The sequence below is a fragment of the Corvus kubaryi genome, unplaced genomic scaffold (assembly GCF_017639235.1).
Source record: "Corvus kubaryi isolate FWS band 111438036 unplaced genomic scaffold, C.kubaryi_AGA036_p1.0 37398, whole genome shotgun sequence".
Classification (NCBI taxonomy): domain Eukaryota; kingdom Metazoa; phylum Chordata; class Aves; order Passeriformes; family Corvidae; genus Corvus; species Corvus kubaryi.
This window is the reverse complement of record NW_024581137.1, coordinates 18966947-18981796: the sequence shown is the minus strand read 5'-3', so window position 1 is coordinate 18981796 and position 14850 is coordinate 18966947. Positions and strand designations below refer to the sequence as shown.

Genomic DNA, 14850 nt, shown 5'->3' with positions numbered 1-14850 from the left:
TCACTGGTTCAAATTTCAGACTCTGTAATTCCTCTAAGTACTATTTTTGATCAGATAGTATCAGATAAGTTGTCATCCTTTCTATTTACCTTGTACATAGAAATTAATAACTTGTCATTTTCTGTACTGCATTGTTGTGGGATAAGCTCAATAGGTAAAAAGAAATAAAACTCAATACTTCAAAAACCAGCTCCCACTGCTCCAGTCTGCTGTGGTTAATGTCAAAAGGACTTTGCCCATTATTAGTTCCTGGAGAGTCATAAAGGACATTATAGCCCTTTATAGTATGAGAAGTTAAAACTTTATTTTTCATTTGTGTTTCCCTTCATAAATTCCTGCTGTGAAAAAAAAAATAAACAAGTAAACCCAAAGGCCTGTGTCCCACAAGAAACATCCGCATGTCGGGGTCCCTCCCCCCTGCCATGTGGTCCTGGGAGAGGGGCCCTGGGCGGGAGGCACGGGGTTTCCCTGCCCCTGGTCAGCCTCGTTCCCCATTGGTTGTTTTGTGTTCCCCTGCGCGGGCAAGGACCCTCGGGTCCTGTGATTGCCGCAGTTCCTCAGCAGAGCCCCGGCCATGCGGCTGGGGAAATGAACATCTCTGAAACATCTACCAAGAATCCATCCATATATATTTCTTTTCCACAGGCCTTGTTGTTTGATACGCGTTGCAGTTTCCGAACTGTAACGTCCGCTGAATATTGTTTCTTTTTAACATAACATTGCTGGTTCCTCTTTGCAAAAGTCACAGATATACAAAACTCAATTAAAAAAAAAACAAACCAACAAACTTCAGAGAAAGAACTTCATTGCCTTAACATCTTACAGAGTTGTCAGCTGTCTCTATTACTTTGTTCAGGAAATGATTTTTTTTAATTTAAGAGAAAATCGGGGAAATTCCATAGCAAATACTAGAAAAAAAGAAATCTAGCTATTGGACAGTGCAAAAATATATCCTCAATTTCATACCTGCCTCTACATAAAAAACTGGACTCTATATTCTTTAAACAAGCAGCATCTCTCATAAACCTGATGAACTAGAGAACAGCTGAATGCCAGCAAGGTTTTAGGCCAGAAAACCAAAGAGCTCGGGAATTGGTGGTATATGAGGTGTATCATGTAACTATAACTGTATTCTCAGACTACTGCAGGTATGTCTAAGTAGTTTTCTTTGAAGAAAAATGGTTTTGATATGACTAAATGTTTGGTATATGTTCCATTTATTTTCAAAGGGTTTTTTTCCCTATTTATAAAGAAAATACTTTTCTCCTTTTCTTGCCCAGCCAAAAAATTCTAAGTCCTGCAAGTCATGGCAGTACTTCATGTCTTTACCAATGAGCTGCATTTTAAAGATTATCACAGGTTGTAGGAGTTCACAAGGCAGTTCACGAGTACCCTGATTGCATAACAAAATTGCTACCATAATAACCCTTTGAAACATAGAAGAGGACAAATTGCTTAGGTCCCTTGGTAGCAAGGAGAACAGGGACTGTGGGTAGATTTAATTTCACCTAACATTAGCCATCCCCAGTTAGATGTCTCAATTAAACTGCCTGCTTAGCCTTTCTCTCCAGTGAGTGGATGCAAAGAGACAAGTACTTCCAGGCAGTAAATCATCCCATCTCAAGATGCTTTTGCAGACTAATGGGATGAATTGCCATGCCAATCAGAAGACTTTATAAGTTTATTTGGGCGTAGAACAAGTTATGAACTTTGGCTTTGTTATCAGAATATATACTCTTTTTTTTTTTTGCTTTTAGAAATATTGTCAGAGCAATGACACTTGTAAGTCTGAGCTCTGCTTTTCTTTCATAATTTTGAAGTGTGGCCTTATATTGAAGCTCTCCTTGACTGTCTGAGGAATTATTTAGGGACTGTATATGTTCTTGGCTTGTATTGCATACAGTCATTGGCAGCCTTATCCCAAGAATGAAATAGTAATACATATTTTCATGAACTCTCCTGTTGATCCATACTCCATTGTATTGGTTTCCATGTATTCTTCTAAAAGTTTTTTTTCCCATGGCTTCTTGCTATGTTATCTGCTGTGTTCAGTAATAGGAATCTTCTGAGAAAACAGTTTTCCTGTGAGCTGCATATAAAAAAGTATCTTTGCACATATACTGCATCATGTGCTCTTCTTTTATCTGTGCCACTTTACTGCTATGAGAAGTATTTTTTTTCCTGGTCTCACTGGGATTTGGAGACAGTCTGATGTTTCATCAGCATTCCTCGCATTCAGGCTTGGGTCTGGCATTGCACCTTAATCTCCATCAGATTTTCTCTTCTCGTACTGACTGTTTTCTGGGCAGCAGTGTGCAGACCACCAGCTTTCCTCTCCATTTTTTCCATAACTTCCATCTCAGATACAAAGCTCACTCATCCAGTTTAGAGTTTTATTGCCTTTAAAAGTACAGTCTGCTGTGATTCTTAAACCTTTCTAGAATTTTCAGCAGAACTTCGTGATCTTTTAAAACAACTGGTATTCACCTGCAGCTCAGTGAGTTTGACCTCTCTTCACAGGTGGGGGGAATGAGGGAAGGGGCAAGGACATAAGGAACAGCTTGGACAAGCAGGTAATTAGGGCAGTCAGTCTTAATTAGTTTTTAATAGTTGGGGAGGGGTTTTTGTATCTGCATGTGGCTCAGAGGCAGCTTAGGGAGCAAAAATGAGCTGGGGAAGCAGAATGGATATAAAGTTAGGTAAGAGGGGGGACTTGCTAGAGGTGGAGGTGTTGGTGGCTGTTTTGGGTTAGGCAGTTTCAGTAATGCTGTCAGGGAGCTCTGCAAGACTAGGGAGTAATTTTATGTCCAGGGCTTGTGCTAATTGTGCCAGAGGGAGCATTCTTAAGTGTTCTGTGTTTGCGCTCTTTCTTTTCTCAAAAGAAGGAGTGATATGGGAGGTGATTATGATGGAAGAAAGGGATGTGGCTTAAAGGGCTAAATGCAGCCTGTAATCTACTTGGTAAAATAGCTTGAGAAAATGCAACGCCTTGAGGTCTTTGAGGTGCAAGCTGTATGCAAAAGCTACTCATCCAGCAGAGAATGTGGTCTGGCTTATGACCTTTGCTGCTAGGTGCGAAGAGTAATTTTCCTAAAGGTAGGTGGTTGTCTAATTTCTACTGATTGTAGCAAAATAGGGGTGAGTGTGTGTGTGTGTGTTTAGAGTTTGCTTGTGTATAACTTTCTAAGTCATTTGCTTCAAGTATTTTAACCATTGAGATGAGCAGGGATTGTGGGCTGGCCTTCAGGTTTTTTTCCTATTGCCCTTTAGAAGCTGGACAGAAGCTTGGATGAAAATATTTTCCAGATATTTCAGAATCTACTCTGAATGGTCTGATATAGAAGCTTCTGTGTGTGAGCAGTGCAAGCCTTTGCTCTATAACCCAGTAAGCTGGTTGCCTTTGAACATGCAAGTGAGCCCACTTCTTGGTCTGTGAATGGAGAAGAAAAAAAAACAAACTGGAGGGATAGGGGAAATAAAAGTTGATCTTAGATCTCTTATACTATTATTTGATTTTTTTTTTTTTTTTGAAGTGCCTTCTTAACCATATTGGAAGATGAAGGTCGGCTTATAGATATTTCTGAAGTTCTAGTCTTTTCTTGTTTGTAAAGTTAAAAAAAAAAAAATCATCTTCTGCCTTTGTCTTTGGTGGTATTTGTTTGCTGGGTGTTTGTCCTGAAAGGATTTGCCTGTTTCTCTGTAATATTGCAGTACTGTTTCTCTGTGGGAGGTTTAGCTTTTGGATATCCTTGAAACTGAGACAGAAAAGTTCAAAAGAGTGATTGCTTTGAAGGAAATGTACCTGCTAAAGGTAACAGGTATTGGAATAAGTAATGAAACCCAAGACTGGTATTTATGAGTTTAGATAGGAAGAAGATACAGTTTTATTGGACAATGCTAAAGGCAGACATACATTATATATATATTAATTAAGAAAGGTGTGTGGTGCTTGTAGAAAGGCATCTTGCTGGAAAACAACTTCCAGATGCTTCTAGAAAAAACTCCAGCTATCTCATTATTCAACTTGTTCATGGACTGGCTGGTCATTCTTCTAAAGCAGCTGGAGATAGTTTTTCATAAAGCTGAAACCAGCACTGTGTGCACTTTGTCTTTTCTGAAGTTTCTATCAAAAGAGAGCGTTATTCTGTTATGTGGTGTATCTGTGTATTAAAAATGCCTGTCCTTTTAAGGGTGTCTAGGAGAAGATAAATACACTATACAGTAATGCTAATAATTAAATTTGTAAAATAACTGCTTTTTGACACACAAATACAGTTCCAGCAGTGGCTGTTTCTCATTAGAGGGAATGACATGCCAGCTTTAGAATATGTAATGATGTATATGCCCTGGTGGTTATAATTGGCATAGAAATGTACTATATCCTTGGGTGTTAAAAGCCATAAGCTATTTATTTTCATACTTACAAAGAATGTACTACATTGTGGTATAAATCTCACATGGATTGTCATAATTGCATTTTTTTTAGTAATTTATGTCCATATGGTTCAAATATGAATCTGTCCCCCTTATTAGCATCCTGCTGGTGACATAATGTACTGATAAATTAGTATCTCATGTCTGGAAAGCCTGTTCGAATTCAGATCTCATGCAAAAGAAATTAAACCTGCTTGGTCTTCCTGATACAATTAGCATTGTTGTCATGAAGATTTTGTAATACATGAGCTTACACAGTATAGTAGTGATATGCTTGCAAGAAACTTGGTTATTGGCTGTGGTGCCCAGTGGGTTTGTTGGGGTTTTTTTGTTTGGTTGTTTTTTTTTTGTTTGGGTTTTTTGGGGAGTGGTTTTTTTTTGTTTTGTTTTTTTTTTTTGAAGCACCAAATTCACATAAGTAAGGGGTAGATTTGAAGATTTTGTGCTATGCCAGGCTCTGGCCTAAACTGGGAGTAGATGGTGTTGAAGTTGATGGTACAAAATAATTTTGAAACCAGAGATAATGTATAATAAAATAATTGATGGAGTTCTATTAGATGCCATATTGCATTGATTCTTCTGCAGAATCAAAGGCAGTTTGATTGTAAAGTCTGTATGTGACATACATTACATGAAAATATGCTATGGATGTGAAAGTACATGGTATGGTCTTTTTTCTTAGTTCTTTGAGGGAAAAAATAGAGAAATGGGTGAAAGAAATATAGGGATAAATCATAAAGGCTGTTTTATCTTAAAAAGAAAAGTTGGTATATAAATAATCCATTCCGTATTCCAAAAATGAAACTTAGGTAAGGTGAAATGAGTCTGAAAGAACAATTTTTCTTTCTTTTGTCCTGACATCCTTCCTTCAGTCCTTCCAACCCATGAGAAACACCGCGTGTCACTGATCTCCACTTGAACACTGAGCCATTGACCACAACTCTGAGCGTGACCTTGTTGCTGATTCTTTATTTGCTGGGTGGTCTGTCTGTCAAATCTATGTCTCTCCAATTTAGGGACAAGGGTATTGTGTGGGACAGTGTCAGAGGCTTTGCACAAGTCCAGAGAGATGATGTCAGTTGCTCTTCCTTTGGAGCATGTTTGCTTAATCTGAGTAAATTATCTCTCTGATAGGTAGTGCTTTGTAGCCTCAGTTTAGGTTGGGGTTTACCATTTAAACATGCAGTCTAGGGAACATGTACAAATAGAAGTGAATATTGAGGTTCAAGGTTGAACAGAGCATTGGTTGCAAATTCAGCAAGCTTTCCTCTGTGTGTTTTTAGTGCTACTGTCTCATGTTCGTGGTTTCTGGAGACTTTTGTTTAGCTTTTTTATTTTTTAAACTCTAAACATTTACATGGTTGAGATTGGTGAAGTTGCCTGTGTGTATGACAGACACGTTGGTGAATATTTGACATGTCCTTCTTTTATTTTGCAGAGACCTACAGCCAACAAGACTTCTGGTGCTCCTTCCTACAGCAGATGGTCCAGTTCACAGCCCCATCAGGTAATATGCCCTTGTCAAAAAGGATATGAAGCTCAGGTTGACACATTCTTCCTTTTAAAGTGAATCTGTGAGGGGATCTGGGCTACCTGCACTAGCCCAACTAGGTCGTGCTGGTCTCTGAGGTTGTTGCAGGATATCCTGTGGCAAACTCTTGGCTGCAGTTGCTGCTCATGGAAGAGCTTGTACAGCTGTGCCTCCTCTAATGCGGTGGTGCCTTTCTGGTTTTTCAGGGATTGTTATTATAGTTGGATCCCCCTATCCTTTGCATCTTGTCACTTAAGCTAGAGGTGTGTGTGTTTGATTCCCTTTGGCAATGCATGAAGTTGTGTTCTCCTGTGCTAGGCTTCCCCCCCACCACCCCAGGGTTTTTTTGTGAAGTGGTTACCCTCATCAAAACTTCCAAGAAAACTTGTTGTAAATTGTGACTGAAGCCAGAAAGCTCCTCAGTGATAGCCAGGAAGCAATATTAATGTTAATGATTCTTTATAAGAATTTGAATGGTATTCAGGGTTTCTGTTAACTTTATCAAAATCAAAAGACTTTTTTGACTATAGACAAGGATGCAGCTTGCTTTTGTTATTAAAGAATAATGTATTTCTACTAAAGCAACTTTGTCTTTAAAAACTCTTCAGATGTCTTTTCAGTAACGATTGTATTGACATTGCTTTCTTCCGGCCGCTACTAAAAGTAGTTTTTTCCTACCTCTTTCTACCTTCACTTTAAAAAAAACCCCACCAGAACCCAAGAAACCCACAAAAACCAAAACTACCACTCTCCTTGACACTATGAAAAAATCTAAATTACCCGGGTGAGCAAACCCTTGATCTGACATGCTGGATTTTCCTTTTGAAAGGCATGTGTACCCTAAGAGAAAAAACTTCCACTAAATTGTGATTTGGCCTCAAAAACTAAAGCGAAAGAAGCCATGAATTTATTTTGTATTCAGATTAGAATGGGGGAAAAAGAGTGGCCAAGTGCTTCCTGGGCTGTTAGCTACCTTTTTCACTATCCTTCCGCTCTAAATAGTTCTGTTTTCACTAAGAATTGAGAGAGTTTTGTGCTTTCTCTTCAAATAAAAATATGGTTTTTTTGCTTGTAAAGTTTTCCATGTTTTCTGTCTTTCACTTTTTCAACATTGAATTTTTACTGTTGAGGGTAAAAATGAAGAATGCGTCGACAAAAGGTTAACTCTTTTCAGTGGTTGTTTCTTGCTCCATCCTAGGGCATTAGACAGTGAGCAAGAAAAAGTTTGTGGAGTATCACTAATATGTCTGAGCACTGTTCCCCTCTTCCTCTGTGTGTCTGCACTTGTCTCTTAATGGGGGACAAATTCCTAAGTCAGGAGGAGATCATCCTAACAAATCATATGGAATGCACCTTATGCTCTGCACACTTGAACTCCTTTTTGAGAAGGGAGGGAAACATAAATGCATAATAAAGATTGTTTGTAGTGTTACAACCCTGTCAAACCACTAGCAGAGTTGAGGGATTAACTACCAGGAATGTTGCTTGAAAGTATGTCTAGACTATCTGACATCTGCAGGAAAAAAAATTGTTCTAATGTATTAAAGCATGCCCGTGGTCATTTCCCTCCATGTATGTTGTACCCCTTATGTTTGACTCTCGTCTTTGTCATTTCCACTCTAATCTTTTCTTTCTCATCCTTGTTTATTGTAAGCTTTTGTCTTCTGTGTTTTGGGTTTAATAAGCTTATAAACTTGCCTCATGGATATTATAAATGCCAGTACCAACTGTGAGGATGTATAGGCTTGCTGCGGTTCCGTTTGGGAGACTGGAATACTGCTGTGTGCTCTCATGAGCTAAGTGGCAAAATATTTGTGTTGGATCAGAGATTTGTATTCAGCCTTGCAACTTGCCAGCATCTATATATAGTTTAAATAAACTTTTTTTTTTTTTTTTTTTTAAGATTACTTTCCAGGAAAGAAAAAGATTAAAGTTCAAAATTCATAGTCTGCATTTTCTTCAGTCTCATGCAGTGAACCCAGTGAAGGCTTTTCCACATGCATCTTACAAGAATACACACAGAAACCTAATAGAACTAGAGAGCTGAGACCTTTGATGCATCTAAAAAATGCTAAAAGTTAAATTGATTTCTTCCTTCTTTCCCCCAAGTTTTTCTTTTTTCATTTCCTCTATCCAAGTGAAGTTGGAGGGTCCATTGGGTGAGAGATTTTGAAGGGGGGGGGAGGGGGGGTCAATGAGTCACAGAAAATAACACATTTTTCCCTGACTTGTTTTGCTTTGTGCTACCCAGACATGCTTATATTTTTGTATTGGATAAACTGAAGCATGTTTATCTATCTCAAGTATGCTGTCTGAGGAAGGTTTTTAATAAGTTTCTATCAACTCATCGCTCTCATGGACACATGGAATTTGTATGCTTAGATTGGTTTTTTTATATGAAGCTATTCAGAGAATAGTGTTATTTGGTTGGTTGGTTTCCCCCCCCCCCTGCTCCTTGAGCTTGGGAAAGTGTCTTGTTGCAGGGGAGGCATCTTTGAAACTTGATTTAGAGGTTCCTTGTGACTGCCCTGGGAAAGAGGTATTAGTACCTCTAGGTTTCTTCAAGCATTCCTCTTTCTCAATGTCAGAATAAGAAGCCAGTAGTCTAAAAGGCTGATTTTTTTTAAGTCAAGGAATTAAATCTATTGAATTAAGGGGTTGGGGGATAGGCAGGAAAGCCATATCAAATCTCAGCTTCTGAACTGGCATCCATGAAGCTGTATGGGATCTTAACTGCCTTCAGATGCACTAAACTGGCTTGAGGGATGGAATCGAGGAGGAAATACAGATGCTAATGAGCCAGAATTGCCTAAACTATGTTCCTAGCTAGTGGCATTGCTTGATGTGTGAAGAAGTCTGCAGCAATTTTGTGAGAAGCTCTGAGCTTAGTCCTTCTGTGGTACTCTGAAGGCTGCGTGTGCTTCCTGAAGTGCAACTGGCTCTTACCACTGATGAAAATGAATGAGGAAGTGGCACTTTATCAAACATGATGATATAGCTATTTCTAACATGATGCTGCTTTTGCTGGGTGGGATGACAGCCAAGGCAGAGCTTCTTATAGTGATGGCAAATCCTTGTGTGGGACAGTCTGTCTGACACTGGAAATCATAGGTACACGGGCAGGCTGGGACACAAGGCGCTCAGCTTTGCAGCTCAGCTGTCCCTGGAAGCAGTTTTAGCATTAACAATTCACTCATTTCTGGTAATGACTTGGGAACTGTGTGCTAGTGAAAATGAAGAAAATTAGGACAAAACCCCCTCTTTTTTCCTTAGAAAAAGAGTAGAAACCAGATATTTCAGATGCCAGCTTAAGGTAGAGGCATTGAAAGAAACCATTGAAAGATAAAGTGTCCTAAAAGGAAGAGTAATAGGACAACGATCCTCCTAATTTGCTATGTCTTAACTATTAATGAGGGGCAAAAAGTCAGTAGCACCTAGTCAGACCTCACAAATAAATCCACCTTGTATGCAGGTAGAAGATAGTGATAAGTCTGACTTTTCTTGCTCATGAGCCCACTAGGGAGCTGGTGAAATCTGACAATTCATTTGGTCTCTGCTGTTGGCTGGCATCTTAGTGGCAATATTCCAGGTCTCTTGCACAAAGGTTGTTAGCAAGGCTATCTTTAGATTATATTACTTTAGATTATATTACTTTCTAGAAATATACGAATGCCTCTTCAGTATTAGGTGCTAAATGAGCCTGCAGAATAATTGGCGTGTATTAAATGCCATTAAAAATAATATAGAACATTTCAGCATCTTTCTCCTCCTCATATCTATTAGCAAGGCATTAGTTTATGAGCTAATGAAGTTAAAAATGCAGAAAACGAAACTATGTCCAATGGGCCACAGGACAGGAGGGCTCTCAGCTGTGATTCCATAATGCTCCTCTGTCTGGCTCCACTGCTGCTTTGTTACAGAGTTATTGCTCTGACTTTCTGGTAGTGGCAAAACAAGCTCATTGCTTTCTTGCTGGTAGTCAGAACTTTGTCCATTGACCTGGCATCAGTGGCTTAAGGCCAGAATGTGCTTTTTCTTCAATATCCTGTTCTTTAAACACAGGGATAAGTAATATATTTTAATACACAGCGGTTAACAGTTTCTTAGAGGAATCTGGACAGACAGTGGATGTTGATAAACATTCAGTGTATTATCTATATTTTAAACAGGTGAAATCTTATAGCTCTCCATAAGATAGTTTATATTACAGCGTCTTTGTGATTGAGATGATGGAAATACCAGTCAGGAAGACAGAAGCTAGGAAAGGTGATATTCCAGCTTTACTGTGGCAGCTGTTTCATTGAATTCCAGGTCAGAGATTTCAGTATATGTAATCTCTTTCTCTTGCTTTGTCCCTGTTATGTCTGTGTCCCTGCTTTCTGCTTGCCTTGTTTTTGCCCTTGCATTTTTCCTGTGTATGTGTTGGAGCAGTAATGTGTTGATAAGAAGATAATTGGACAGGTGTCAGTTCAGTAGTCTCTTTTACAGTGCACAAGGTCAAAATGAGCCTTGTGATTAGTTGGACAGCATGAGAGTAGAGCATTTATTAAGTTTTAGGAAACTGTATCAGGTATGGCTGCTGGTAGCAGCTGGGATTGTTGTAGCCTGCTTGTATCAAAATAAGACACCTCCAAGTGGAATTCATGACTACTTAGAGTAGGGAGATGGGTAATAGTGAGTTTCCTTGGTGGGTTCTGGTAGGCTACCTGAACACAAAGATAATTTGACAAATGGTTCAGAAGATCCATTCCTGTGAAGTGCGTTTTCTTTTAAACTGGTGGAAGATAGTTCTAAATACTAAATAAAGAGTAATAGTCGTGTATTCAGCTGCTTTGAATCTTGTTTGTTTTCCTTCAGTGCCTCAAGTCTGACTTGGAAAAAGTCAGTATTGAGAAAGTCACCATCTCCCTGATGACTCAACTCTTTGCTTTTCTGCTGAGCACTGCACACTGTGGCAGTAAACTTTAGGTTATGTCCCTGTCATCTAGAAAACTTACTGAGAACACCAACAATTTTCCCAGAAGCCACTGAACAGCTGTCAAGTGGCAACAACATTCCTTCACTGGTGACTGAGGCTTAAGCTGCACAAGTGTGCTCATCTTAATGACAGTGACTTAGTCCAGCTACTAGGGTTAAACCTTATTTTTAAGGGTCAGATGAGATCTGGCAACTTTCCAAAGGCAAACTAGACAACCCAAGCCACAGAAATATGTTCCTTCTTCCTGGCACTTGGTGTTTACCCAAAAAACCTAGAAAAATTCAGTGGGCTTAATTAGACTTAAGGGAAATTCACCAGTTTTGCAATAAATGGAGTGAAAAATCCCTAAATACCCCCTTTCCATAATATATCCTTTCAGAACTAGGCATACCTCTAGACCATACATCATCATACTTTTGCAACATTGCATTTCAATCCTAGTTACATTTGGATGAGCACATGGAAAAATCAAGTATGCAATGATAGAAACTGAATTTTTTTGACATGTTGTCAAATGGACTCACTGAATTTCAACAAGCCTCTTAGGCTTACCTTAGCTCACTAATTAAATTTGAATTTGCGGTGGAGACAGTTCCTTGTGAGAGCAAATTTAACTAGTTAAACACTTAGAAGTGTAATTATTCTTTTATATGTTATGCCTTGCACTAAGTTCACTGAAGTTTGGAAAATTCAAATATCTGTGATCAGCACTCCAGGTCTGCTGCTCTTACTATATCCACTGTATATGCCATGTTATGCATATGAGAGCCTTGTGGGATTTTGTCTGCTATTGATAAAGATTGACCCGTGTAGTAGGTCAGTCTCTATTAGTAGTAGACAAAATATTAGCCACTCTTTTTTTCTAGTGTGTCTCACCTCTCATACACTTGTCCATCTCTTCTGCTGCAGCTTGGTGGGCTCAACTGGAAACCTGGTGTTAAAGGTTCTGCTTGACTCCAAAGGTTGATGCTTCCTCAGTAAAATCTGTGAGCTGCTCCTTCTGGCATGATGCTTTTGGTAGGTTAGCATAAGGGAAGATGGAACCTGGCATATGTTTTGTAAAGCCACAGGAATCTGCACTGGCAACCCCAGCTTCACCAAGGTCATGGGCAAGGGCAGAGCAGACTTGTTAATCTTGGTGGCTGTTTTGCAAGTAACAGGAGAGCAGGGCACACTGAGTTGGCTGCTCAGCTAAATGCATCAGTACACCAGGATGCGTAAGCTATTTTTATTGTGTGAAGATAACTCAGCCAAATGAGACTCAGGAGCAGTTGTGTCTGTTGCCAACCAAAGTAGAACATAAACTTAGCTTTGACAAGTTAAGGCTTTTTTAAATGAAATAAGAAGGGAACTAAAAAACGAAACAGACTTCTTTTATGGTCAGTGGAAGATTATGAGTAAATGTATGCACTGTTATTCAAAGATTGCTCATCCAAGTATGCTACCTGTTGTCTGGGCATAATCACCAGGCAGCTGACTGAACTGAATATAAAGCTGTTCTGTAAGCTCCAGTAGGGTGAGACCCTGAGCCTGGAGGGAAGCAATGGTGTTGATAAGGTCCAACCCCATGCTTTCTCTTAACTACTTGTGGAGAAACAGTTTGTGTCTGACACAACTACTAACACTGCAGGATGAAGACTGAGGGTATCTTCAGAAAGAACCCAAAACTTACATTTAAAAGAAAGGCTTATATTTTATGGGTCAATGTAAATGACAAAATGCAGGCTAACTGTCTTCTGCAATCTTTGTATCTGGTACCTCTAGGCTCCTCTGTGGGTTGGATATATATATATATATATTTCTCACCAAGCATGGGATTTGGGCATTAGTTCCCAATACCCAAGTCTTGGTAAACCAATTATGTTAAATTTCCCCTGATTATGGCATATAAATGTTAAACTTTAGGACTAATGGCTATGAAAACATAGGAAGACTCTTTCAAGACACAGCATTGTGTTTTTCTCTTCTACATGTGTGAGGAAGAATACAGCAGGTTTCCTTTCTCAGGAAGGGAAAGTTATCCTTACTCAGTCAGATACCGTTGGTATCATGTTGCACTTTCAAGCTGATGTTCAGAAGATTCTATCTATATCCTGGCTAATCTTAAAAATCAGCATGCAGGGGAAAAAAATAACCTGTTCAAAATGATGTTTCTAAACAGCTGGGGTTTTTTTTCAGACCAGCAAACTTTTTACTCCCTTCAATTGTTGTGTAATTACTTTTGATGACAAACACCAAATGTATGTATTGTGCTAAGTGTCTGCTCAGCGTGCTCAGATTTGTCTAGAGAAATGTGTGTGCTGGGCATGAGGGAAACTAGCAGCATTTGTAATGACTTCTGTAGATGTAAAACATTTCCAAAAACTATCTGTCAGCTGTACTTATGTTGTCTTTCAGAACTATTTTTTTTCTAGAAGGAGAATTTACTAAGATTTAAAAAGACTGAAATCTATATAGTTCTACAAAATTTTTAACCATAAAGACAACATTCTCCCTGTGTCACATTCTATCATCACTGAAAAATGCCCAACTTCTTTTGGAAACCTCACTTCCAAACTGCAGACTGAATTTGAGAACTCCCAGGAATGGTCCTTCTGTAAGTCTTTTTTGCCTGTTTGGCTTAGCAAGTTAAACTTACTGGTATTTTATCTGTGAATGCTGACTGCTCCCTATTTGACTGAATTTGGTGAAGAAAAGGAAGGATGCAAGTTTGCTGAACCTTTCAGAGATGTGATAATTTTATGGGAATTGTAAGAGTACAACAGAGGCGAGATGTTGGTAATGCCATACCAAGGGAAAGCATGAGACCATCCTTCAGTAGCCATTGGGCAGTTCATGGGGGAGAATCATAGAATGGCCTGGGTTGGAAGGAACATTAAAGATCATCTAGTTCCAAGCCTCTGCTGTGGTCAGGAACACCTTTCACTGGACCAGGTTGCTCAGAGCCCCATCCAACCTGGCCTTGAAAACTTGTAGGGTTGCGGCATCCGCAACTTCCTTAGACAGGCTCTTCCAGTGCCCCACCCCCTCACCCCCTAAAGAATTTCTTCCAGATATCTAACCTAAACTTATTCTCTTTCACTTTAAACCCATTTCCCTTTGTCCTATCACTACATGCCCTTGCAAAAAGTCTCATCTTTTTGTAGGCTTTGTTCAGGTACTAGAAAGTCACAATTCAGTCATCCAAAAACCTCTTCTCCAGACTGACAAATCCCAATTTTCTCAGTCTTTCCTCATAGGACAAGGAAAGACTCATCCCTCTAATCATGGCAGTGGTCCTCCTCTTGACCTACTCCAACAGGTTGCTGTCTTGTCTATGCTGGGGAACCCACAGCTGGATGCAGTGTTCCAGGTCTGGTGTCACCAGACCGGGAGTAGAGGGGCAGAATCCCCTCCCTCGCCCTGCTGGCTGCACTGCTTTGAGTACAGCTCAGGATCAGATTGGATCAAGTGCACATTGGCTGCAAGTGCTCACTGCCAGATAATGTTCAGCCTCTCATCCACCAGCACCCCCAAGTCCTTCTGGGCTGGTCTGCTCTCGATCTGTCCGCTCTCACTCTGTGTTGATACTGACCCAGATGCAGCACCTTACTGTTGGTCCTGTTAAACTGCATGAGATTCCTATGGGCCCATTTCTCCAGCTTGTCCAGGTCCCTCTGGATGGCATCCCCTCCTTCAGGTGTGTCATCTGCAAGTTTGCTCAGGGTGCACCCTTTGTCTATGTCATTAATGGAGATACTGAATAACACTGGTCCCAGTGTGGACCTCCAATGGACACCACTTGTCACTGATGTCCATTATGACTCTGAGCCATTGACCACCACCTTCTGGATGCAAGAGTCAACCAATTCCTTATCCACTCAAGAGTGCAGCCATTGAATCAATCCCTCTCCAATTTAGAGAGACC

General features: G+C 39.8%; 1 protein-coding gene across 3 annotated transcripts in view; it reads left to right on the top strand.

The window, feature by feature from the left end:
• The window catches only part of RBMS3 (RNA binding motif single stranded interacting protein 3), a 710181-nt gene that overhangs the window by 99283 nt on the left and 596048 nt on the right, over positions 1 to 14850 (top strand). For all 3 annotated transcript variants that reach the window (XM_042042917.1, XM_042042918.1, XM_042042919.1), the window contains one exon: positions 5873 to 5941. In XM_042042917.1, coding sequence (XP_041898851.1) covers positions 5873 to 5941 — 69 coding nt within the window. The remainder of the gene's footprint in view (positions 1 to 5872; positions 5942 to 14850) is intronic.